Source organism: Porites lutea, chromosome 5 (genome assembly GCF_958299795.1).
Source record: "Porites lutea chromosome 5, jaPorLute2.1, whole genome shotgun sequence".
Classification (NCBI taxonomy): domain Eukaryota; kingdom Metazoa; phylum Cnidaria; class Anthozoa; order Scleractinia; family Poritidae; genus Porites; species Porites lutea.
Window position 1 is genome coordinate 6,703,952 of NC_133205.1, and position 26,389 is coordinate 6,730,340.

At 39.9% G+C, this 26,389-nt stretch overlaps 3 protein-coding genes across 3 annotated transcripts; all 3 read left to right on the forward strand.

The window, feature by feature from the left end:
* The first annotated feature begins 249 nt into the window (after positions 1-249).
* On the forward strand, positions 250-17,907 carry LOC140937726 (synaptotagmin-6-like). The gene is made up of 8 exons (XM_073387291.1): positions 250-440; positions 9,387-9,643; positions 12,039-12,311; positions 12,952-13,112; positions 13,977-14,255; positions 14,737-14,898; positions 15,381-15,498; positions 15,864-17,907. Exons 3-8 carry the CDS (start codon positions 12,068-12,070, stop codon positions 16,163-16,165), a joined length of 1,266 nt encoding a protein of 421 aa, XP_073243392.1. The 5' UTR covers positions 250-440; positions 9,387-9,643; positions 12,039-12,067; the 3' UTR covers positions 16,166-17,907.
* Positions 2,795-8,570, forward strand: LOC140937005 (protein STPG3-like). Its single transcript, XM_073386522.1, has 7 exons — positions 2,795-3,104; positions 3,273-3,337; positions 4,579-4,725; positions 5,683-5,768; positions 6,341-6,464; positions 6,790-6,918; positions 8,059-8,570. Exons 1-7 carry the CDS (start codon positions 2,911-2,913, stop codon positions 8,184-8,186), a joined length of 873 nt encoding a protein of 290 aa, XP_073242623.1. The 5' UTR covers positions 2,795-2,910; the 3' UTR covers positions 8,187-8,570.
* A 1,281-nt stretch (positions 17,908-19,188) lies between the features above and the next one.
* LOC140937418 (quinone oxidoreductase 1-like) lies at positions 19,189-25,985 on the forward strand. Its single transcript, XM_073386975.1, has 5 exons — positions 19,189-19,303; positions 21,308-21,494; positions 22,234-22,449; positions 23,711-23,890; positions 25,391-25,985. The coding sequence occupies exons 1-5, from the start codon at positions 19,217-19,219 to the stop codon at positions 25,690-25,692; spliced, it is 972 nt and encodes a 323-aa protein (XP_073243076.1). The 5' UTR covers positions 19,189-19,216; the 3' UTR covers positions 25,693-25,985.
* The last annotated feature ends 404 nt before the right edge of the window (positions 25,986-26,389 follow it).

Below are 26,389 nucleotides of genomic sequence, written 5' to 3' on the forward strand. Positions count from 1 at the left end.
TTACATGCTTCACTTGCCTGATAAAAATAAAACAAAGGAAAGCCTTTTAGCGTTCAAAACCCGCCCACCGAAGTTAGTTTTTTGGTTGCTAATCATGACTAATGTCTTGGGGCTATAAAGCCGAGAGCGTGAACAGGAAAACAGCTTCACGGTCTGTAAGCACTTAAAAATTGATTCCGTATTGGCTAGCCAATATAAAGGAAAGGTAACGAATTCATTTATGCATCAGAAGTTTTTTTTTCCCGTTTTGTGAAATGCATGCCGCACTGTGTATATATTTCGTGGTACTGTTAGAAGCTGTCACGCCTGGTTTGGGATGTCAGCGTTCTAACCGGGCATAAGCCTGTTCTAATTGTTCTTCAGCCTGAGGACAGAAAGCTCAATTCCTTTAAAGAATATTTCACGCTGAATGAGACCGTTTGTCCCAACTTCAAGAAACGGTAAGCACTATTTGGGTTTGTTTTCCTTGTTATAATACTCAAAAGTCAAGAGAACAAAAGTATCAGCATCAAGACCGCTCAGGAACAGATGATCACGTAGCGGTTTTAGCGGCCTTAACCTCAAGATTACTTTCTATTTGTCACAATGTTTTCAAAATGTAAAAATATATTGTTTGCAGAATCTTTTTAATGTGGCAGCAAATTGAGGTTCATAGCAGTAAACACTGAAAGTATTGAAACTTGGGTCCATTTACAACAGGAATACAAATTCAATAAACTCGACAAGCGAAGCGTAAAAAACATTTTGCTTGGGTAGCTTGTGTGAATGCATCAGTTATACAAGGTACACTGATTTCCACAATACTTTTTTTTTTATTACAATAACACAGTTCGAAAAGCACCATAGCTAAAAGAAAGGTCGTCAGAGCCCTTTTTTTAAAAAGCAATCTGAGTCATTTTTACCCAAAACGGCGCGTGTTCACCCAGGCAGTAATAATGACTATCCTTTTCTTAAACTTGTTATAGGCGCGTATTAGTGCCGCAATATATACGTGCAATGCTTTTAATTCGATTTTTTTTTACTGAGATCGAAGCAAGATTTTTATGCTTCTACGTCATAGTGAATCGTAATAACTTAAAATAAGAAAGTTTTAAAGTAAAAGCTAAACAAATTTAAGTGCGTGCAACCGGCTATAGTGGGATCCATTATGAATGACTGATCTGTTGTTGATGTTTGCACCCTTAATTAGCATTCTCTTGGCTCGACAATGCAAGCCGTTCTACCCTATTAATTTCCAGTTTTTTCATTATTTTTTCATGCAGTGTGAAGTTATGACAACACTGACTGTAATACAGTGATAGTCAACGTACAAATCATGCAAATGATAGATACAAATTGTTAAAGAGTTGTAAACTAAAAACTAAACTATGAATTGGACGTTGCTAGAGCCAGTCCAAGTCAAGGGCGGCCTGCATCCGCTCCCTGTTGGCATGGCCGGACATATGAAAATCTCGCCTCATTCGGATCTAGATCTTATTGAATGTACACTACGGTTATAACTCTGACAGTCTTGGCGAGTTATTACATTGGTGCATTTAATAATAAATGTTAACTTTTATTTATTTGAATGTTGGTATTTGCGTCGAGATAGAAGCTGGTCTCTAATATAATTATATAGTGGATTTCAGTGGAACTCTGGCAATATCTACAATCATTGATCGTGCTTGGATATCAAATCAGTGGTTACTCCTAAAAATACACTATGACAGATTCTCGTAGAATCTCTCTAACGTTATCTTTAAAAACGTTCACAATTTAAATGTTTAAGTAAATATTACACTGAATCAAAACTCATTTCTAAAAACAACCTCCTATACAACTGCCCTCACCCCCCCACAAACAGTTAGTCCACCCCTGAATTCAGGGGCTTTTGCCCATTTAATTATCATGACCAAATAACGATAGGTAAATTTCAGAGTTCGTTTTCAATTATAACACAAACCGGCTACAACTAAATATGATATATCAGTGTGTAATTATCTTTTGAATTTGAAGCTAGACGCACCCGTGCGCGCTCTTTACTTTTGACGCAGTTCCGCGAGCAGTTTCCTCTGTTCGCTTTGTTTTGACAGTAACTCAAAGAACTATTGAAAAAGAGCTATGATAGGCTATCAAATAAATCTAGAGATCCGATATTACTTAAAGAGGCAAGATTATGCTAAAACGACGCCGAGTAATGTGCGCTGATATTATTGGCGCAAATTCTTAATTGGCCAGCAGTCAAATGTCAAACTTTTTATGTATCGACTCTAATATCTGTTTGGGTAGGCCAAATAATTAAGTTCGACTGTTGGTGGAATCAAACCATTCGGCTCGGCCATGAGAAAATCATCATCTTCATCATCGTCATCATCATCATTATGTGATCGTTTATCAGAACTAAATAAATGTCTGAACCGAGGCTCACATAGTTCTGATTCTGTGTGCGATAAAATTTCGTTTGCAGTCAAAACAATCTTATGGTCATTTTCTTGTTTAACAGGAACATTTAACGAGAAAAGTAACGTTATTCGATGTTCAGATGTTTCTAGTCAAAAACCTTTTTTAGCTTATTTATTTCACAACATTTCCTTCTGTTTTCTCTATGCCATATTTTCAGTCTTGCAACACGTTTTTTTTATGGTACCGAAACAGAAAAATAGAAAAACCAGACCGCACCACTGACGGTACGTCCGACTTTAACCAAAGGTTTAACCGTTATTTCAATTTTTTGTCTGTCGTTCATTTTCCGCAAGTCCATTCCTGCGTTCCCTCACTTTTTTATACCACGTGACTTTCCTTGGCGACGCGCTGATTCCTTGTTGATGGTCAGCTTCATGGCGAGTTAAAGATTGCTCTTTTTGGTTGCGAATCTTGCGATCGTTAGAGTTTCACCAATTTGCTTACAATGTGGACAGGAGAAAACACTTGATGCCAGCCATCACTTCATTACCGCAAGCCGCACAGACGGCGAGCAAACTTACCTACGCGTTTGCACCTTCGCCTCTGAAAGCCCCAAATAACATTCCATCGCTGCCCGCCATTCCTCCACAAATCGGTTCGATATCCAGGACATATCGATCAAGAATTCCAGCTAAATTAGCCACCGTTAGCCTGGTTGGGAGGTGAGTGTCTTTGAATTTCGTCTGATTTTTTACAAAGAGGCATGCTTTCCGTTTTCATTTTTTACAGTTATGAAGTTTCCATTCAGCTCACAATGATACGCAGTTCGTTGAATACAATTCTTCACATAAGTCTTGTTACTTAATAACCTCTAATGTTGCCATTTATAGGAGAGATCGTTCTAAAAATGCTCCAAGTGTCTTTTTCGAAGAAAAGCAAGGTGAAACTTTTGCAAGTAAGTCTCCAGTTTAACCTTTTCAATGTGCTAGTATTCAGCGGTAGTATTAGTATTAAAAACAGACCATGTTAATAGTTGAAATATATAAATTCGTTTACACTTGTACAGACTCTCTTAATCACATGCGAGCTTGTAATATTTAACTAAAATGGTCAGTTTTAAAGCTTTTCGTGTAACTTACATGTAAGTGTGGGCATGTAAACTTAAGTTGGTGTAATTTTTTAGTTAGTCTTCACCATTATTACAATGCCTGAACTGAATGAAATTATTAATTAATTCTAATTTGTACCAGGGTTAATTAAAATCTAAGTACAGTGGAACCCCGCCTTACGTCCACCCCGTTTATAAGACCACCTCGTTATTACGGCCATATTCTTTCAATCCAAACGTAAAAAACATTGAGTCATTTTATTATTTTGAAGACCCCGTTAATGCGACCACCTCGTTATTACGACCAGGATTTTATGGCCTAACTGTGGTCGTATTAACGGGGTTCCACTGTATGAGATTATGGGATAATTATATATATTATTAATATTAATAATATATTAATATTATATATTATTATTATTAATCAGTGGGGGATTCAGATAATCAACCAAGTGGGGGATCACTCGTCAAGACCCTGAGAATTAAAAGCTAAGAGGAGGCCCAGCTTCAAAAATAACTTTTCTCAGCCCTGTGGGCTCCAGCATGGTCTAAAAATAAGGAGGGGACCTGCCCTACTTCAGGCCCTCTGCTAGATGTGCCTATGTTCATATTCTCTGTGCTGGTAAAAGTGGAAGTGTGTGGAAAAACGTATTGTCATGCACTGTAGGTGTGGTTTTAGATTACTCTGTAACTATATGCTAGGAAAAACATATGGCATGAATATTCCTTGTCAGCTGTGTGAAACTACTCAAACTAACTGAATCAACTTAAATCAAAGCAGCTTGTATCAAAATGACTTTGTATTTCTAAATTCCAATTCGACCAGGAATCAGGTAGATGAACCACTTTGTGGATGTGCTACCTCCAAATCATTATTTATTTTAGTTATATTTATTGATGTATGAAAACAACCAGTATCGGAAGCATTACTGGATACAATTTTCAAAGTACTGTGTGTCAGGCAGGGATACACCCTCTTCAAGTTGGATTATTTTATTTTATATAATACAGTGATGCAGATGCATGTACATGTACCAGCATAGATTATTGAATGATGTTTGATTTGTTATGATTACAAACTTCTCCAGGCCTAGAGGAGTGCATGCAGTCACGGCCACCATTACAACTAGACTTAACTGGTCCAAAGCCGACAACTTATGACCCCCCAGCGACCCTACCATGGGAAACATCTTCACCAAGTTACACGATGCGACCCAAGACTCAGCCAGAGAGAGGTAAAGCTACAACAGTTCATATGCTGACTGACAAATATGGGGAACAAAGGTGGCGCAGTGGTGAGAGCACTTGCCTACCACCAATTTGGCCCAGGCTCAAATCCTGGTGTCAACACCATAATTATGTGGGTTGAGTTTGTTGTTGGTTCTCTCCTTTGCTCCGAGAGGTTTTTCTCTCGGTACCCCAGTTTTCCCCTCTCCTCAAAAACCAACATTTCCCCCAATTTGACCAGGAATGGTGGACGAAGAACCACTATCTGGATGGGCTACCTCTAAATTTATTGTTGCTATTATTATTATTATTGACTTTTTTTACCCATGCCCTGGTTTTATTTTACACAATCCTAAAGTACAAGAACAGATTTTATATCTGTTCTAAATATGTACATATTCAAGAGTGTATGAAACATTTTGATTTTACAGAAAAATCACTTCCCATTTATAACAATACTTAGAATACAATCTAATGCTTCAATGCTAACCCAAAATGTTAAGCAACATAGCTACAGTTGAACCTCTCTACAACAGCCACCTTGGGAATGGCAGAAAGTGGCCATTGTAAAAGATGGCTGTTGTAGAGAGTTTTTAAACAAGGGTCAATGTGCAGATTTTTTGTCCGCCGGGATGAAAAAAGGTGGCCGTTGTAGAGAGGTGACCATTGTAGAGAGGTGGCAGTTAGCAGAGGTTAGACTGTATTTCACATTAATTGAAAGCATTTTACCGTAGAGAGAATGAATCTGCTGTTCATGTCTTATTTATTGAAGATGAATTTGTCTTAAGTTTCTTTGAGAAACAAGTCGTTGACATGGAAGTCCCTTGAGAGTTAAGCAGTAGCCAATGAGATTCTGAGTTTAGTTTCCTCATGTTGAGGACTCAGCTAGAAATATTGACTCAGCAAATTACAATAGCAATTATTACTTGCCCACAATTTTTTTTACAAAGTTTATTTCTTTGCAGATCAAGGTGGTGACAGAGTTGCTTGGAGCAAACAGTGGATTGCCAGTCCGGATATCTGGACATACAGAGCTAACTTTGATAGTAGGGTAAGAACTTTTCCAAGAACAGTATTATTCCCCTTTTCATTTGATGATCCTTATTCTATGATAAGCTCTGTTACAATGCTGTCATCATTTTTCAACCACAGGAGTGGAGGGGACGTTCATCAAGATTTCTTCCCAAACCCTACGATTTGCCATCACTGTACTCTTTCCATGTAGATTGTAGTACTTTAGTTCTGTTCTTCTGTTAGTTTAGTGTTTGTGGAGGCTTTTGCAAGAGCAAATTATAATTCGTCTTGTGAAATTACACATTCGGTAAATATACTTTGATTGTTATTCTTATTCGAAGGGCAATATTGGTTTGAACAGAATGTCTTTACCTTAACATGAAATTTTGACAAAAAATTGTCTTTAAGTCATTTGGGGCTGTTAGAGGCTAAAAGCACTGCAGCATTTATGGTTTATGTTTTTAAGATTTTATTAGTACACATAAATTCCATCAGTTCATAAAAGAAAATTAATTATGTAGCTGTAAAGGTGGTCGGTACTGATAATTATCTGTTTGTGAGGGTGTTTTCAATTAATTTGTTAATTTGTAGTCTCTTTGTTGTTAACAGTACACGTGGCCTTCACCAGCTCATTATTCATCAAGACCCACTGTTGGAAGCCCTCAGTTCCTTTTAAGCCAGTCACCATCACACACATTTGGCAAAAGAAGAGAATTCTCAATCAGCAAGAAAGGTGAAACATCACTATGACATTACGAGTCTTCATAGCCAATAACATCATGGCTTATTACTGACAGATGACCAATAAAATCACAGCTTAATTGACTAATCAGGTCAATAACCAGAGTAGCCTGCGTGGCTGGCGGAATTAGCAGGAGTGCTGAAGTTTTCTTGCAAAAATGCCCAAAGTCAAACTTCAACAAAAATTTTCAAATTTTTGCTTTTTTATTGTTTTACTTTGTAAAATGCAAAACACAGTCCTACTGGCTCTCTTGGCATGTTTACCTTTACTGTCACTTGTACTTGATACAGTGTAATCTTTCTCTTTTATTCCGTAGGTTCAGAAGATGAACCAGCCCCAAACCAGTATGATTACAAGAAAGGCAAGGATCAGTCAATGAGAAGATCACCCTCATATACCATTCAACAAGGCAGGAGGGGTGGTACTGTGTTTTGGATGGCTAGAGGTTAGTTTACTTACAATGCAAAACTCAACTGTTTTGTCAAGCGCAGTATCTGTGAGTTGGTCAAGTCCAGCTGCTGAATGACTTCATATAGCCTGTTACAGTGGAACCACAATATAATGAACCTCTATGTAACTTAAGTTTGTGGCAAAACAAACGATTTTCTTTACCCCAGTAATAGTAAAACACATGGAAAAGAACCGTAATACAGTGTATAACAAACCCTCATAAACAGAAAACATTATGCTAGCCCCTTGGCCCTATGACTGTTGGGATGGACCATTAGAACAATTTTGGATGTGGGGGTGGGAAATTTTTTAGCCGCCTGAATTTTTTTTCGTTATGATTTTCCTTGCATTAATGTTTTTTAGGGCTAATTGGTGTGCATGAATTTTTTCATTTAATTTTTCCTTGCACAAACTTTTTTTTTTGTTCTTCACCCCCCCACCCCATAAGTTTTCTAATGGTTCATCGCTTACATGTACATCAAGGATCCACTGTTAACTAGACCTCAAGCGGTCATCCTTCTTTCCTCTGAGCCATACGCAGCGAGCGAAAAAGTAAAATTATGCAATTATTAATGGAAAAAGGGGAAAATATATGTACAGTCTTGCAGTCTAACTGTTAACTTATTTTTTGTATCATTCACATAAAAATTATTATCCTCCCCCTTGGGATGCAAGGGTACTGAGTAAAGGGAAAAGGGCTAAAAATTGCAAGGAGGTGGCATTCTTCCTCAGCCAATATTCCAATTTTTCCCCACCAAGGTGCCTGCTACCAGGCTACACTGTTTGCATCTGGCTGGTTTAAATTAATGGTAGACAGATACACAAATAGACAGATGCAATCTGGTAGGGCTGTCTGACAACAGTGGATCTGTCTGTTTTTTAGAGGTCAAGGGTTGGAGGTGGGGGTAGATGTATGGGAGGTTTATCTCTTTTATAAGCCACAGGGGGGTGTACATGTAGTACAAGACGTGCACCACCCCACAGGGTATGCATATTGATTTTGAGCTGTTTTTGTGCAGTATCGTTTCCCTTGTTTGAGGTACATGTACATGTAAAATTAACGTTCTTAAATTCGTACAATTTTGTAGGTAAGTTTATCTATTAACTTACACAGCTTTGTTGTAACTTTCAACAGAGCCCGTGCCAGGTCCAGGGTCGTATAATCCACGGGTGTATCGCACAAGCAGCAAGCGCTGTGCTCCTTCCTTCTCACTGTCAAGGTCACCCAGAGAGATAGGAATCACAAGGAACTGTACATTCTAAAGTAACAAACATGATCTCCAAGTCGTGGTCATAAAGCTGTGTGAACTTCAGACTACATTTGAGGGTTTGCCTGGATATCAAAGACAACGTAAAGAGAATTTAACCACTCCGAGAGTGTTGTGATCTCTTGTGGAGCCAAATTGTCAGGGATGTTTTTGGGGGAAGTTTGTCACGCAATCCTCTGCCAAAAACATACAAGAGACGTACGATTTGTTTGTTAGAGGTTGTAAAAGTTCTATTTTTTAATAAGAGGTTAATGAACTTTGTTTAGATAAAGTGTGTACAAATATTTATGTAATATTTTCTATATCTTGAATATTATGTATGTTTTTACTTGTAAAGTGTGAGAAGGCGAAATTAGAAGGAAATTGAATAAAAGTTTTATCAAATTAAGGCCTGAAAGTTGGCATTTGTTTGATGAATACCCACTGGTTTCCACCTTTTAGTGCTATTCTGTTCATAGCTCTTGATGCATGAACCTCTGTGAGATTACGTGTACATACGTACGCATAAAATGTATAACATGTTTGAGTATGTTCATTGAGACAGTTTAAATATGAAGTTATTGTTGTATTTGGTTATTGTTCCAAGCGTTTTTTTGCTGCCTTAGCTCTTCTACTCTCTATTTAGCCGGGTGTTAAGTTTTTTTTAAAAGTTTTTGTGTTTACGATGCAGTTTCGCTCAGGTGGAAAAAGTCGGTTCTTCAGCTATGTCTGCCACTGTTCCCATAACAACATTAAGCTTGGCTTCTCTCTGCCCGTTACAGTCCAGTAAACATAAACAAACGTTTAATTGTGTACCTTAATAATATCCGTTGAAACCCTGACAAGTGACGCGTAAATTCCAATTAAATATAGGGCGTCATATCAATACAATCATTCCAAACTTTAGGACACTAGTCGAAAAAAAGAACAGTTTTACGGTATAACGTACTCTTAAGCATGAACAACGAATACAGTAAGTAGGGATGACCCTAAATCCCCTTTAAAAAGATTAGTTCCTTTAAGTCGGAAGCGCTAAATCGCATAAAACTTCGTGACGTTATACAACCCGGGGTTACAAAAGGTCATGATAATTTCATATCGTATTTAGAGCGGCTGTCTGCGGAAACAACGAGCCCTGATTTAAAATGTAGCGTCCTTTTCATTGGGCATAAACTGCAGTTTGTTTACGCAGGGTCATTCCGTTTGAAATTTGCAGGATTGAAATAACCGGAGTTACGAGGAATCAAGGCATCTCGCTCAAGAAACATAATCAAGTGTCTTTTTGAAGCTCCAGAAGTATCCCTTGCAGTGGAGATGGGTTGACCGTTGGAGTATTGTTTCGATCGTAGCTGAGAGCGCTTTTTGGCTGTTGGCTCATTCCGATACACAGATCGCGTGGGACTGAATTAGGCTGTTGCGTTCCAATAAAAGATGTCTCTGAAGAACCGAAAAGTACTAAATAGAGTTTTTTAGGTAAGTTTTGACTTTTTTTCCTTGGCAAGCAGGATTTCTGTGTATAAACCGCTTTTTGAATTGTTGTCACGTTATAGATGTTGTTGATCCGATGTAAAAGCAATTGAAATCCTAGGAGCTCCTAGTGGCACGAAGAACTTTGGGGTGCATTGGGTATTATTTTCGCTATTTTGATACATAACAGTTCACCCTATTTTTAATTTATTTAAATACTCAGTTTGCTCCCCCTGTACTTCCCAAAATTTTTTACGAGGTTGTTTTACTTGCATGCTCTTTAAACAAAATGATACTAGTACGTTTTAAAAATATTGTTATGCATTATTTTGCTTATTTAAAATTCAACAGTGACAGGTTTCTGTTTTTGAGTTATCTGTTTTAAAACTTAAAAAATCGACTCAGGTCGTGTTTATAGTTAGGAACTTCAATTTGTTAACGGACATTTTCTCCATAAAATAAGTATTGTTATTATTTAATTGAGTAATGCTTGATTACAAAGCATAGTATGGGCAAAAAGAATTTTCTCTTAGAAAAACTTCTATTAATTTTTTTTTGTGAGTAGCCGCATTATCCCACCCTGTTATTTTACTCTTCACCGCAGCCTGTTGACTAAATGAGTTCTTTTCATTTTTCCACTTGGCCAACCCCATATTTTAAATATTGGCCCTAATATTCTTTCCGTGCAGGAAAATGATTCGTTATCCGTCGAGTAGTTTGGAATTACTTTCCTAAACCGAAAATGCCCAAAAAAAAATTATGGGGAAAACACCCAGATTATAATCTCTTTTGGCAGGGAAAACCGGTTAGAACCAAACTTTTTGCGATTACACAAGATAGCAAGTTTTTCTGATCGGACAGTAGTTTCTCCCAACCCCCATCTGATGATAAAATTTTTAAGGGTCACTTCAATATGGTTCTTTTGGTTTGTTTTTCTTCTGAAAGTTTGTTTGGGAAAATTGGGCCCAATTCCAACAGTAAATGGCCCCACGAAAATCGTTTCTTCAGTTGCAATCGGGCTGTATGACCTACGTATTGCCGTAGACTTCCGAAAGTAGCGATGACTTTCCGAAAAAAACTATCTTACGAAAGTGGCGATGATAAAGGTATCTTCCCAGTTTCAGCCTTTTTCAGTCAGAAGAACGTACATGATAGATATAAAACTGAAGTGACTTTTACTTTTAATGACTATTACCGACTATAATGATATCTGAGGTTTTTTTTCAAAAATCAATAACATAACATATTTTCAGAAAGTATTCATGACGTCTCTGAATATTCGTTGCATACGTGGTGGGAATAACCAAAGCCTTTTCGTCAGGCAGCAAAATTTGGATCTTTCACATATGTTGCGATTTTATTATCTGCAAACAGTCAAGGTAGACATTTTAGCTGGCCGGAAGTAGCGAAATGGTAGGGAGGGGAAGGCTGCTACATCAGGAAGCGAAGGTCGTCAATTTCGCAATTTTACCTGTGGTAGCTTAAAAGCTTCAATTTTTGATGTATGGTTAGTCTCTGCTCTACTTCGCTGGCAGGGCAGGGCTAGGTTGACGTGATAACGCTAAAATATTTGCACACGCAAACCATTCTTTTCCTGCAATTCCGAGAAATTTTAAAATGATATAAAGGGAAAATTTCGGCACAAGGAAACTATACTCGAATACGTGTGAAATGCAACGTTGATGTCCTAAAAAAGAGGATGGAAGGGAGTTGCAGCTGGAGCGGGGCGTTTACAAATGACCATCGCCGGTTCAAGTTGATACCTGAGGTCAACAACTATTTTTCCCTATTAAATACTGTTAACGGCGGCATATGAGTAACGGCCAGTAATTCTGATAAGGTTCTGCGAAATACTTGTAACAGACAAAAAAAGATTGAGAAGATTTGAAGGATTAAAAAGGATTAAGCTGATTAAACTCATGGCGCTGTCCCTGGGCGGAACTAAGATTTGATGGGGTTAAGACGGTGAGGAGGGAGTTCACTTGTAGCTGACCTGAACAACGGTATTTGAGGTAAGAAGATTGAAAATGTGTTTCGGGTAAGAAGAGGAAGTTTACGGGAACTCGAGGACCCCCACCCCCAACCCCCTGAAAGGACGTCCACCCTGCCTAGCCTCCTATCGATGCCGTACCCGTAAAAGAACCACTTCAAGTCACGCGCGTGAAATGCGTGACCTGTAATTCTGAGAATTCTGAATCATGCAATATTTTAAGACCAGGTCACGAGTTCTAAAAGGTGCTATAATTGTGGCATGTTCTGCCCAATCCTGCACGCTTTAAGCTACAAGGAAATATGCATACTCAGGCAAAGAATCTCTTTTCGCTGTGAGGAGTACTTTACCTGCTCAAGGGTTGTCCTTATGTCTAATCGAAAGAAAATCGTCATTTGCTTTTCTCTGCAGGAGTTGAAAACAAGGTTGTTTTGCCAAGGATGTCAATAGCAGCATGGATAGTAGCCTACGTGCTTCTAGGCCTACTGTTTATCATAACACTCGTGTACGTTGGTGTTTTGGTTATGAGAGCATATACCATTCGAAAAGAAAATCGAATGAAAGCTTCAAACTACGGCTTCATCCTCTCGCCACCTCCGTCTGAAACTTCGGGAACCGACACCCCTCCGAGTCCTAAGCGATTGGAAGCTTCGGTCAAACCCCCAAGCGAGGCTCCTTTTTCTGGTAAGAACTCGTCCTTGCAGAGGTAAATGTTATATTTTGCTCTTTTTTCGCTGGCAAAATATATGGCAAAACTCATCAAAGGCCAGGAACAAATAGAAACTAAACTCGTTCCCAGGAACAAGCTCATTAAGCCTGTTTTCGGCTACCCCTTCTTCTTAGGAGAACTAGCCTGCGAAAGCAGCCGCTCGTCCCCAGCGGCGAGGAGCGAAGAGGAGCGGCTGCTTTCGCAGGCTACAGGAGAACCCAAAGAAGGAGGTACGTGCCCGTTTTTCTTAGGGGAGGGGGCAGATTTACAGAAGGTAATTTCACTTGTCAACGCAGCGACCTTTCCCCCTTACGACCACCCCTCTTCGGCGACCTCTTTGTCATTAACTTGCCTGTCTACAGACGTTTTTTCGACGAATTTTGCGAACGCGGAGCGAGAGAAATCACACCACCCCCTTGCGCCGGCGGTCAATAAATTCCCCGCGTATTTTTTTTTTTATACGCGCGCCCAACGATTTCTAAAACAAAATAAGGGTCTTTTGGCAGACCTATGTCATGAAAACTAAATTCTTACTACGTTATGTACCAGACCAAGCGATTATGATCTCTTGACCAGACCAGTTTTGTTTTATTCTCACGTTGTTTTTCTTTTTAGTTGGTGACATGCGCGAAATTCGTATCCAGCCCCTTCTCATCAGACGTTCCATTGACTTCCCTTCACCCCTGAGTCCCAGCTCTCCTAGGACACCCAATACTCCGGGATTCTTTGAGGACCTCGGAAGCCTGGATCCTAGTCTTTACACAATGGTTGCAGAGGTACGTCTAACTGGAGTACTGTTCGAGTATTTAGTGATGATCCAGGGTAAAACCAGTAGCAAGGATCAAACACAGCCTTATCATCCTCCGTGTGTCTAGTTGGTTTAGTGGTTCCGTCGAATTTTTTATATTTTTAATGCCTAATTTAGTCGCTACGCTATTTTTTATGACAAGCAAAACTTGAACACACTGCTAGTGCATCAGTACATGTGGCGCTCGAGGGAGGAGGGAAAGAAACGCCTGCAATAACGCTATTGTTTACCCTGTCCGCCCCTCGTTAAGGGACCAGCATCTGCGCTTAAACAAACAAACAGACAAACAGTGCAAACACAATAGTATTCTTGTTCCTATTTCCTTCTTTCCCTTCCCCTACAAACGCCTTCCACGCATGCACTCTAGTGCCTTAGTTGCTAAATTCAACTATGACGTAAATTTAGCAAGCACAGTATCTCTTTGGGCCGAGTTGCGGAAAAGACTATTATTGCACATCCTGGGGTAGTTTCCATGATGACTTATATGCCTCGATTGCAGTTAACCCGGGATTACAGTTGACTGCAAAACAGCCCGTATTTTTGAGAAGGTTAAGAACGCTTGCGCGAGCGGCCAAACGAATAGTCAGGGGGCGAGGGTGAAAACAGAGAGTGAGACTGAGGAGAGACGCGAAAAATACGTTTATTTTTCTTTCGGGCAAGTAGGGCTCGAGCGCTCTGCGCGAAAATCTCACATTGGCTCTTTTCGCCTTTGCAGTCCAGGATCACAGATAAACTCGGCATAATAATCTCTATCTCTGTAGTTTTTTAAAAGCCAAGTCGCTTTAGTAACCTTCTTTTACATATTGACATTTAAAGACCTGTTTTCATACAGGAGGATGAAGAGCCCCCTACTCCTGGTGCCCCAGATGGCCGCTCTTCGCCGTACAATCTTGGTCAAGCTCATTTTATAGTCAAGTTTGATCAGCATCGCTCAGTGCTCACTGTAAGACTAGTCAAGGCCCTTAACCTGTCTCCAATGGAAAAAGAATGGAGCAAACCATGTAATCCGTATGTTATAGTACAACTTCTTCCCGATTACCGGCACCAGTTGCAGTCCACTGTGCATAGGAAAACCACAAACCCTCGCTTCGATGAAACGTTTGAATTTGAGGTAAGATTGAGGCGCACTTCTGCGTAGCCTGTAAACAGACTTTGTATTCTTTTTCTTTTTGAAAATCGATGAAAACGTGAGCGAAGCGAGCGCGCAAGAGCGGGAAATTAATTTTCTCCTTTCCCCTCTCCACGCCCTTGCGCCAGAGGTCAATAAACCCCCCGCGGTTTTTATTTTCGTACGCGGACTCGACGACCTCTAAAAAAAAAAATAGAGGGTCTGTGAACGGGATAACTTCTGCCCAATGAGGCCCCTACTAATGAGAATTGACTGAAAATAATGTCTGTCTTAAGATTTGCAGAGGCAGAGATTGTTTGAAGTTTTGTACTCAGTTTGGAATCCAGAGGTGTAACGAAGAGGACTTTCGACTATGCCAAGCGCGCACTAGTTTTGCCTGCCATTTTTAACAAACTATTCATAATCTTTTTTGTAAGAAAACATAGCATTCAATAACCTTACTTTCTTTTTACTTTTTAAAAAGTTATCGTACAAGGAGCTCCAAGTTCAAACGCTATGGCTTACGTTTCTCTCATTTGATTCGTCGTCGCGTCACGAGGTGATTGGACAAGTGGTTTTACCATTAGCGGACTTGGATCTGGCCAATGAAAATGTCTTTAGAACTGATATCAGACCGAGTCTTAAGGTAAGCCTGGTCTTAGTATTGATATTTCTAGGCTCTCACTAAACTAGGAAACATTGTTTTATCCGGACGCAATTTTTCAGAGTTTACGAACGCGAAAAACATATCATGTGGACTCAAATTTTGTTTCCTGGATGATACAGAGAATTGAATTGAAACCACCATAGGACCTAAATTACTTCAGACACAGTGTGCTTTCTACAAAGGAAAAGATTTCTTCCTCCACTCTTCCTAGACAATATTATGCTGCTGCTCACGTTACCCGTAAGAAACATAAACAAGCAAACTTTGGATGGGGGAGGGGTGGGGGAAGTTTTGTTTTTCGGCGAATACCTAATTAAACTACAGCTTCCTAACAAATTTTACGCTAATTCTAGGCAGAAACAAAATTGCTTATCACAGGGAGATTTTCTTCTGAAACACTGTTTCCTCAAAAGCGTTTTCTAGCTTGACCTATTTAACGGTTATTGCTCTTGTTTCTACAGAAACAAGTGTCTTTGGGCGAAATGATGGTGTCGCTTGGCTATCTTAAGTCTGCAGAGAGGCTAACTGTTGTCGTCATCAAGGCTCGGAATCTACCGTCAGTTAATATAAAGGGAACAGGTTAGTATTGTGTGATTGTTATCGAAGACTCCTTATGTTGAGCCGTAGGAAGACACTGCAGCAGACTTCCTTTGTTGGGGACCCCGGTAAGTGCTGCGCGCACACTCTGGCCGAGTGTAACTATGGTTACAATTTTTACTATGATAAAAGAATAAATGATTAGTGATTCCTTGTTCAACTAGTCTACGTAGCGGGCGCTTGGAAGTAATGGGCTCAGAAAAGAACGGGGCGCGCGAGAAAGACACACTAAGGGAGACACCCCTCGCGTGTCTCCCTCGCGCGCCCCGTTCTTTCTTGCGCCCATTCCAAGCACCTGCCACGCAGGCTATGGCTCAACACTAAAGAATGTATTTCTTCTGTCTTAGATTCGTATGTCAAAGTCCACCTACTGGTCGCAGGAAAACGCGCGAAAAAGAAAAAGACGTCGGTCAGGAAAGGGACACTTAATCCTGTATTTAACGAAGCAGTGTCATTTGATATAGCAATGGACGCTTTAAACTCTGTTGATCTGCTATTGTCGGTCATGCATGAAAACGAAATAATTGGCTGTGTTCAAATTGGTGCCCATTCCACTGGCAAGGAGCTGGACCACTGGAGGGAGGTCCGGACTGCTAATAAACCTGTTGCGCACTGGCATTCGCTACAAGATCCCAAAAAATTCTACTAGGGAGGTAGCCTGCGTAGTAAGCGTTTCAGCGCGAGTTCGTTGATGAAGTTGGGACGAGAGCGAAAAAGAGGAATGACGGGGGAGGTGAGGGGAGAAAAGGAAAGTTTCTTCTTTTCCTCTCCCCCTCCCCCTTCTTTTATTATTTTTTACTTTCGCTCCAACTTTTGCGCAATAACTCGATCGGAAAAGCTTGCTACGCAGGCTACTAGGGAGGAGAGTGAACTTGACCTATCCGCATAGTTTGAAGCGATTGGACCGTTCCTTACATATGTCAGTGGTTCAGTGTCTGTTTTCCCTTGTTTTCGTGTATGAGAATGAACGAAAGAGAATTAAGCAAAGGAAAAGATGAATTTTTTCCAAGAATGAAATTTAACCCAAATGGTGCGTTGATCGCAACTTCAAGGTTCACGCATGTCACAGAGATAGAGTTTTTTTCAAGCAAGGAAACAGTGGAACTTATTACTGGGGAAAGAGCTGTACTTAGATTCCGATCTGACAAACAACAATGCCTCCATGAGTTTCAAATGAGTGTGTGGATGGACCAGAGAGTTTGAAGTGTTCCGGTTATAGAGCTCAACAGTTATTGGAAGCTTCTGGACCAGCTAGAGTTAGCCGACTATTGGTGGAGAATGATTTAAACACACTTATTGGCTGGTATGAAAATCTCAGTAGTGTCAAGGTCATTGAAACTACAATTGAAACTACAAAATCATTGATCGATGACATCGTCTCTTACGTGCTACCATTCTTGGCCCTAACTAAAAGGGAACGGCTCATGTGTGACTTTAGTTTAGGTCCGGACACAGGGTGAAACATTCCTCGTCGTCCACTAAACAGAACCAGGAACCTCTAGAATTGTTGCGCGCGAAACATTATTGCAGAGTGTGAACGTAGAGTCCCTTTTCGGGGCAGCCAAGTTAGACGCAGTAAGTTAATCTTGTCCGCCCATCTGTAAAATTTCCGTGCAATTGGGCAGCGCAACTTGCAGTCCTCAACCAATCGAATTACCTGCGAGGAAGCTGTCAATTTGGGAGAGTCGCGAGAAGTCACGGGAGAGCCGCACGCGATAGCAGACGCGAGAAGGCGCGCGACGGGATAAGCTCGCGGCTTCACTGCTCGCTTCGCTTTCCACTTGGCGAGACCTTGCTTGCAGGCTAGCAAGAAGCTAGCATCGTTTGTCGCTGGTCAATTACCTCTGGGCGAATGTTACGCGTAATAATGCACGTAACAATGTACCTAGTCACTCCAGTCAATGGAAACATGTTGATTGGTTACAATTTTACTGGTAATGTTTCTCCGTTCGACTAGTCTTAGTGCAAATCAGTCCATGACTATTGAAACATTTCACCATTAAGAGGTTCAAGAGAATGGTTGGAGAAAGGGTATTCGTGGAAAGCCGTATTTAATTATCAATTCTCTCTTAATTTTAACATAAATAGTTTTAAATTTAAACATTTTAAGGAGGAAATGGAAAAGTTAAAGGGAAAAAATCGAGAACTACTTTTAGTCTAAGTAGATACTACCCAGAACGCAACAGAGTGTTTTTAGACGTTATCAAATCGAATTTCAGTTAATGTTTACTCTATTATACAGAATGCTGTTTTCAATACGTTCCTGAAGAATCATTTAAGTATTTTTCAATTTATTTTAAAAGGGACCTTATTAAATTTGTAATAAAATTACACGAAAGGAAAACCACTGCGTTGCTGTACTTATGGTTTTGCGGAGTAATGTCCAGTGGTAACTTAAATTTGCTTTTTATCTGTTACGAGATTAGTTATTACCTTTTTTCCCTGTTAATTATCTTGCCATAACTTCAACTGCTAAATAGATACCCCCGGTAAGTTAAAGTCTGTAAGCCTCAAGTGAATTGGGCTTTTTTCTTTTCATCGAAAAACAACAACAGCAACAATATGCAACCGCGACACAACAACAACAAAGCAAAAAACAAAACAAAAGCAAAAAAACAAACCGTGGAAAAAACAAATACAGCAAAGATTTTCTGGTTTGATGAAATGATTATCTTAGGAATATCAACATTTGCATTTTTTTTCTCAGACCACAAGCCCCTGGGGGGTGAATACTGCCATATATGGGCTACGGTATGTGCCGCTGTGAAGGGTATGGTTTTCAAGCAATTTACTCTGGGATAGGCTCAGAGTAAATCAGAGAGTTTGGGTCTAGAATAGGGTATCATTTCCCAGGAAACTGACCAATTGGTTGTCTAGACTATAGGGAAACCGGGAGTGCCACTTAAATCTGATTTTGCAGGTGCACCGCGGGGGTCACTAAGGGTCTTGCAGCTTGTTATCTCAATCCTATAAACCGATCCGCTGCATCCGCAATTCAAGCTAGCGTCCGGCTGTGTGGTGTGAGATTGGACGTTCAGTTTTACTTCGGTTCTAGGGAAACCAGGAGTGCCACTTAAAAATATAAAAAAACTAAATCGGCAAGTTTAAATTTACGCAACTCAGCCTAAAAGCAAGAGCCATAATGGGACATTATGGCTCTTGCTAAAAGCTACTCTAGGATATGGGGGGGGGGGGGGGGGGAGGAATGGGGAGTTTAGTCTAGTATAGAGTAGCAAATTTCAGCTGAACTAGCTCTGGTGTAGGCTAGCTAAGGGTTCCGGGATCGCAGCGGCACATCCCCACCCCAAAATTTCTAAAGTACCCCCTCCCGGGACCACAAGTTTATTAACTTGATTCGGGAATACCCTCAGATTGATTACATTACGGATAACGTAAGAAGGTTTGGGAAAGCCTCCGTTTTGTGCCCCTCAAGGACTGGGGAGAGCTGTTGGAAAACTAAGTAACTCCCCTTTGATTTTTTTGTTCAGTAGAAAAATTACGATCGTTGGGTGTGTTAGTGAGTGGAGGGATAGGGTGGGGAGCTTCTTTGGTTTGCCCGCAAAGCCTACTGGGACACTTCTTTGAGCCCCTCACTTGTAAACCACTTGTGTTCGCAAAGTCCAAGTTCTCGGCAAACTTGACCCCTAAATTTCACACGAATAAACGGATATCGCAAATTAAGGACACATTTAAAAGTACCATGAAAGCTATCGTAGTTCACAAACCTGGAGATTCTTCTGAGATGAAATACGAAGAAATTCCTATCCCTGAACCTGGAGAGAGAGAGGTGAGTGCTATAGTACCGTCACGCGTATGGAGACGATGGGAGGGCTGAATATTAAGGCGTGGAGGGATCTTTGATTTTGCAGGTGCACCGCGGGTGTCACTAAGGGTCCTGCAGCTTGTAATCTCAATCCTATAAACCGATCCGTTACAACCGCATTTTCGACGAGGAAATTCAAGCTAGCGTCCGGCCGAGTGGTGTGAGATTGGACGTTCAGTTTTTCTTCAGTTCTATAAATTTTAGACCACAAATGAGTTCAGATTAAAATTAGCTCAAAAATTGTTTACTGGACTATGCTTGTGCCGTTTCATGGAAAACGTCGAAAACTGTCCTGCTGAGATTGCTTTGAGGCAAGAACTATGGGGGAGATTACACTTGTCAGTGCCCACTTTGTGGGAGTGAGCTCCTCCTAAAATTTTGCAGTGTCAGGTTATTACGGTTGATCAAGCCGAAGCCATTTATGTGCACGTATGAATAATTATGCATCCTATAATGAACATCAACTACATTAAGGTATTTGCAGGGGCAACAATAATTAGATTATAGGCTGCGCCCCGTTTCATTACTTTTAAGTGTGCAGAGAAAAATTGAAAGCAATGGTGACATATAAATAGGCAAATTTTTGCAGGTGTTATTGTTTACATACAAGTTATTATAACCGATAGAAGCTGTCTCTGTACATATTTGAAAGTTAGGTTCAAAAGTTGATAGGGTTTGTTCACTTGTACTGTTTGTGCGATTTTTAGCTCTTTGGAATCAATAAATAAGAAAATAGCAGCCATCAAAAAGCCTAGTCCAGAGGCCCTGCCAGGGTAAATTCCAACAAGCAACACGACCCAAAAAGTAGCGATGGAGGGTAGAATGAAATAGTGACAAGAGACAACCTCCCTCAGGCAAATTGTGCCAGTGATGGCAAAGCCGAGAATAAATGACAAAGAACAGTGGTTTGGTTAATTTATCACCAGTCTGAATGCCAAGAAGTATTATTTTCGTCTATTTTCCTTGCGCTTCAGAGAATGTCTCTGGTCAGTGCGCTTTAGTGGAATCTCCTTAGTCTGGGGAATATTATTGTGTTAATTGTGAGTCCAGATGTAACGGTGGTCAATACACAAAATGTTTACTGAGAAATTGCAGACCTGCAATGGTTTCTTCACACTGTACAATGCATCGCCATCCCCCTTTTCTAAAATTCTGACAAAGACAAAGAATTTTTGTTCAAGTTCCAACAGCGACATGAAGCATTTATAAACACCGACATAAGGCATTTTAAAATTCAGACGAGCAACATGGGAGCCCCCCCTGGCAGGGCCTCTAGTGCAAGATTGTAGGGCATCGTCCAGGGGGGTACTCAACAAAGTTATATATGAGGAGGCTCCCCCTTGAAGTCCAATCCCTTACCCTTTTATATAAGGCAGGGAACAGTTTTTTGGCCTCCCTGTTGAGAACAGAGAATATGATTTTGATTGAGTCGAGTATCCAACACCAGAATTAACCAATTTACAGAAGAGCTGCAGTATATCCTGTATTTTGTCTATGGTCTTTACAGTTAAACTACTGTAACCTGCAGGGCCACCTAAACAAAGTTGACCAATCAGATTGACAAAACTACATGCATTGGCGGTCAATTTGGAAGCTGCCATTGTTGACTACGCTCTTTGATAATTAGGGCGTAGTGGGTCCCTCTAGGCTGAACTTCAAAACCTATTGTTTCGCATTTTGAGGAGAAGGCTATATCCCGGTCGGTATTTAACCAATCTTTATGTCATTTGTCACCATTAGAGATAGTCTTATTTCCCTGTTTCACTGGTTTGTCCAAATTTTACTTTTAGTTTATGGGGCCTCTTTGCTATGAAAAGCAAAACTTTGAGAATGTTTCATTTACATCTTCTCAATAAAGTTGACTCACTTTCTATGAATTTTTGCAAATTATATAGACTGTGGGTCAGACTTAACGTGTAGGAGTCTTTCTTTGCTATGCAGCCCTTTTCATGAAAATATTTTCGTTAGGCCTTGGTGAAGAATCATGTCAGTGGTATAAATTACCTGGATGTCTACCTTAGAGATGGGACGTTTCCAACACCAAAGATGCCTGCTGTTGCTGGCATGGAAGGAGCAGGGGTTGTGGAAAAGCTGGGACCTGGTTCTGTAGGTGTGGCCCCTGGGGATCATGTGGCATACTTCCATGTTGGATCAGGTAACAATATTGAACTTAAGTTTTCTTCTATTATAAAGTTTCTAGACTTACCGGTAATTGGCAACAAATTAAGTAGTTGAGACACTTTGCCTTTAAGGGCCTCTTTGACGTTTTGCCAACTTACAAAAAAGGAGAATAAAGCTTTCCTTCCCCCACCCCCCTCCAAGCAATCTTGTGCCACTGTTTGAGCTCCCTGTGGAAACAGCAAACACTGCAATTTTGATTAGAGGAGGGGGGGGGAGGTGTGGATTGTGTGTTCTCTGAAGTTACCCTATTTGAGTACAGATATATCTCAACAATTTTTTTTGCTGATAATGTAGGAATTGTTTTAAAATAGGCTTTGATCTGTACTCTTTGGAGGATATACAATTAAACACAAGAAAATTATTAGTATTCCATCTGAGTCTAAACACAGATAAAAAATAACGAAAAAAAAAATGAGCATTTGAGCTCCCCTCTCTGGCCAAGTGAATTCCATTTCTACTTGCCTGTCCCTTAATTATAATTGGCATAAAATGTAAAATAGCTAGTAACTGGCTAATGTGAGAGTTGACCATTAGAGTTTTTAAGGAAGAGTTTGCTAGGCAACCTACTGTATTACTCAAAGTCAATGTGAAAGTTTTGTGGACAGTTAATTCTATTGAATTGTGTATTTTTTTCTTGTAATCTCAGCAAGCTGCTCAGCGACATTCTCTCAGTCTGCTAAATCCCATATCTTTGAAATTCTTTGAAATTGCAGGTAGCTATGCAGAATACAGTGTTGTTCCTGTGGAAAAACTTGTCAAAGTTCCATCCAACATCTCTTTTGAGCAATCAGCAACATCCATGATTCAGGGACTGACTGCGCATTATCTCGTCCATACCTGCTACCCAGTGGGGCCTGGAACCAAGGTCTTGGTGCATGCAGCTGCTGGGGGGACTGGGTCTCTGATCTGTCAGGTGGCTAAAAATGCAGGTAATGATAACAGGAAAATTATTGAGCAAAGTTAACTGAATGTGACCTGCAAGGGTGCGTGATGATTTAGAGGAGAAGGTTGTACAAGGGTCCAGCTTTGATTATCGTACTGAAGCTGAAGAATTAAGCAAACCAAGAAATTAATGCAGGTATCAATGTTTGGACGGAGAGAGGTGTGGCATGTTATGGTCAAATTCGGGACTTGACTGACAGCCGACTCACCTTTAAGTTTTGAAAGACTCCAGTCCATGTTCTTGGACTTCCTCACCCAGCAGTTCTAGAGGTGCATTCTCAAAATATCTGGGATGAACCTGTGGTATTTTCATTCAAATCAAACCTCTTTGGAACTACAGCAATTAACACAAATTGTTCAGCTGCCAGACACCGTGGCTCTTGAACCTTACGTCAAAGTTTTTCAGTATAAAGTTCTCAATGGTATCCTCTATACCAATCCAAGTTGTACCAAATAGGCTACATTTCAAGCGATCTCTATTCCTTTTTTCCCCGGGCATCAGAGTCGCTTTATCATCTTTTTCATTTTTGTCCGTTTTCAAAGACTTTTTAGTCCGATTTTGAATCTTTTTGGCACGTACTCACAAATGAAAAAATACAATTATCACTGCAAGACATTATAGTAGGGGTAGTGACTACAAAATGCCCTTCTCGTCATCTACTTAATTGTATGCTTCCTTATTGGTAAAGTTTATCTGTGGGTCTGTAGAGCAAACAAGACACCGCCAAAGATACATGGTTTAAAAAAAATGATTGTGACAAAATATGAAACTGAACGAGTTATTATCGTTGACAGTGAAACAACTAGCTTCTTTACAAGAAAATGGTTTATATCTCTTGAGAATTTTGTTTGAATTTTGTCTTTTCTTCTTCCTCTGATTGCCTGTTTAAATTAATTGTAATTCCTATTTGTCATGGCGTTATTTGTTAATAACCGCTTCAGTAGTTTAGGTGTGACTAGTACTTAGATGTAATATAGTTTCATTGTTGTCTTAGTGATCTTAGTATAGTTATTTTTTTTTCTATTGTTAGTGTTTTTGTTGTTGTTGTTGTTGTTAGCTATTGGAGTTGTAAATTAGTTATTAGTTATTTTAGTTTATTTTATTATCTCCTGTATATTTTGTGTGGTTAGTAAGTCATTAAAAAAATTGCAGTTTTAGTGAATTTCTTTCTTTGGCCACCATAAAGGGTTGAGAGGTTAAAGTCTCCCGATTAATGGAAAGCTATTATCCTTTGCCGTTGCTTTCAGGAGCCTATGTGATTGGCACAACCAGCACCGAGGAGAAAGCGGCAAAAGCAAAGGCTTGTGGTGCAGATGAGGTCATTCTGTATTCCAAAAAAGACTTTGTTCAAGAAGTCAACAGCTTGACTCACGGGGGTGGTGTCAATGTCGTTTATGATGGAGTTGGAAAGGCAACCTTTGACAAAGGTAAGTACGATACACTCTTTTTTTTATATAAGAATATATTTTATAAGAATATCGAGGCTGAAATTTGCGAAATCTTAAGAATACTTTAAGAATAAACTCCAGGCTGAGATTTTGAAAAGGATATAATTTCGTGTGGTGAAAATCTGTAAATACAATACAAATATACCTTTTCAATTTATTCCTTTCTTTAAACGGCAAAACTAGCTAACTATATTTAACAAACCTATTATTGATACCTTAATATATTCTAATTCGGAAATGTCATAAGCAATTATTAAGAATAATACAAGAATATTTACAGCCTAAAATCGGCGGAAAAATAAGAATATTCAGCCTGGCCCTGGAAAACAACATTCTTATATAAAAAAAGAGTGTAGGACACTATATGGATAAAAAGAAACGAAGCTATGGCTATAAGGCTATTCAGGGTTTTTGTTGAGGTCGACAGACCAGTCATAAACGTCCGGCTGACTCTTAATATTGTATCCATTTCAGCCATCTGGTTACCAAACACATCCCTGAATTCAGTGAAAAAAACGCTGTCAACGCTCGGTGAGGTCCCGTATAAAAATGCTGGGGGTACGCATCGGAAAATTAAAGACAAGAAAAACAACAGAAAACTGAAAACTTTTTCGGACTCTTAGTTAGACAGGACGGGAGGAAAAAGGGAACAAGAAAATAAAGAGAGTAAGAGAGACAGAGGGAGGTTGGAAGAGAGGTCCCAGAATCTTCGTTTTGTGGGCATGGCTTGAATTCATTTTCACCCCCAATTTTAGATCAACTTAATTGGCATTAATAGTTTTCAATAGCGGTAAACATGGCTCTTTTGCATGACAAATAGCCCTCGTATTTTTCGCCTAAATAACCAAAATACCCCTTAAACGTACTGTGACAAAGGGAGCTTCTTTTGTTTCAAATCTCACCGTTCTTTAATATTCCATGTCGTTCCTTCAATTTGTCAAATGTTGGTGAGTGTTTCTGGAGTTGAAGCCTAAAGGAATGTATCTAAGTTCAGAAAAAGAAAAAGAAAACGGATTTCTTGTGTTCAGGTCCACCAAACGTGAAGCTAGGACTGGTTTGACGTCCTAGTCATGCAAAGCAATGAACAGAAAGGCTTGCAAAATTGGCGTGTGGTTATCGCCGTCGTTGTTGCTTTGAAAGCACCCTCACAACGGTACGACAAACTTGTGTCATCTTTATAGGGAACTCCCCTCCCTGCCCGGGGAGCGAATACCTACGGAACTCTCGCTTGCCAGTCCGGTCATCAAGGGTGCCTGGTAAAAAAAATATTTGTGACAATGAAGAATCACAGTGGGTCCATTCAAAAGAAATATCTTTGACAGCACTTTCTTATGGTACTATTTATTTTTCAGCATGAGGACACTACTAGAAAATTTGTATCTCTGCGACAAATCGCACTGAAATTAATTGATGCTACAAAAACTGCACAAAAGATGGCAATTGTAAACGGGCCTTAGAATTTTATATATTTTCCTTTAGGTTTCAATTGCCTGGCAACACGCGGTATGATGGTCCTTTTCGGTGGTGCTTCTGGTTACCCAGAATCTCTCGACCTCAGTCTTCTTTCGAGCGGTTCACGCAGCCTTGTCCATCCCAAGCTTTTCGACTACGTATCAACCCCCGAGGAACTCAAGACAAGAGCTGATGACGTGTTTAAATGGATCACCGAAGGAAAGATTAAAGTGGGAGATTTTACTGTCCTTCCTCTTTCAGAAGCTCGCAAAGCTCATGATATGCTAGAGGGCAAGAAAACAACTGGAAAAGTCTTACTCAAACCTTGATCCGTTGCTTGTTATACACTTTCTCGTCATCGTCTCATCGAAATATCTTTGCTGTTAATGTGCCTCAATATACCCTGCGCACTGCTACAAATAGCTGCGGATTGAAATATTTCTTTTTCGTAAACGGTGGCAAAATAGTATTAACAAGAGCAGTGAAGAGAGAATTCTCTCTTGGTATTACTGAGTCTGGCCTGGTAAAACGAACAGATAACTAAAATAAAACTGAGTGGACTGATTTACAAGGAAAAACAAAATTTTATCAATAAAGCCTAAAATGACGTGGTTTAATTTTACTTTGATTGCGATCGTGGTTTTTGTTCTAGTTTTGTTTTCCACTTTCGCAGTGAAGGCACTGTTTATCCATACGAGCATTACCTATGTAGTAAGGTTTGCCATTATCCCGTAGATCATGTAGATTTCCGTTCACCCCCACCGCCTCCACCAAATTCACTCCCAAAGTTCCAAATGTTATGTATGACCTTTGCAGGGAAAAGGAAAAGTTTGGGCGCGCGCGTTAATGTTGGCGTAAATAAGTATACCTGGATTTTTGAAAACCGGGTTAGCAAAAAATCAACTCATTCTACTTCTTGGCAATTTAAAACTATAAAACATCATTCAAAGGCCGATTAAAAGCCTTTATCTGACGCCGGGCAGTAAGTTAGTGGTTACTAGAAGCATTTCAACGAGTCCAAATTTA

Excerpts from the sequence above, each read along its gene's own strand:
- LOC140937005 (XM_073386522.1), top strand. The coding sequence starts at position 2,911 with ATGCCAGCCATCACTTCATTACCGCAAGCCGCACAGACGGCGAGCAAA. Across the intron at positions 4,726-5,682 it reads CAAGACTCAGCCAGAGAGAG|ATCAAGGTGGTGACAGAGTT; the intron begins GTAAAGCTACAA and ends ATTTCTTTGCAG. Across the intron at positions 6,465-6,789 it reads ATTCTCAATCAGCAAGAAAG|GTTCAGAAGATGAACCAGCC; the intron begins GTGAAACATCAC and ends TTTATTCCGTAG.
- LOC140937726 (XM_073387291.1), top strand. The coding sequence starts at position 12,068 with ATGTCAATAGCAGCATGGATAGTAGCCTACGTGCTTCTAGGCCTACTG. Across the intron at positions 12,312-12,951 it reads AAGCGAGGCTCCTTTTTCTG|TTGGTGACATGCGCGAAATT; the intron begins GTAAGAACTCGT and ends TTTTCTTTTTAG. Across the intron at positions 15,499-15,863 it reads AGTTAATATAAAGGGAACAG|ATTCGTATGTCAAAGTCCAC; the intron begins GTTAGTATTGTG and ends CTTCTGTCTTAG.
- LOC140937418 (XM_073386975.1), top strand. The coding sequence starts at position 19,217 with ATGAAAGCTATCGTAGTTCACAAACCTGGAGATTCTTCTGAGATGAAA. Across the intron at positions 19,304-21,307 it reads CTGAACCTGGAGAGAGAGAG|GCCTTGGTGAAGAATCATGT; the intron begins GTGAGTGCTATA and ends TATTTTCGTTAG. Across the intron at positions 23,891-25,390 it reads AAAGGCAACCTTTGACAAAG|GTTTCAATTGCCTGGCAACA; the intron begins GTAAGTACGATA and ends ATTTTCCTTTAG.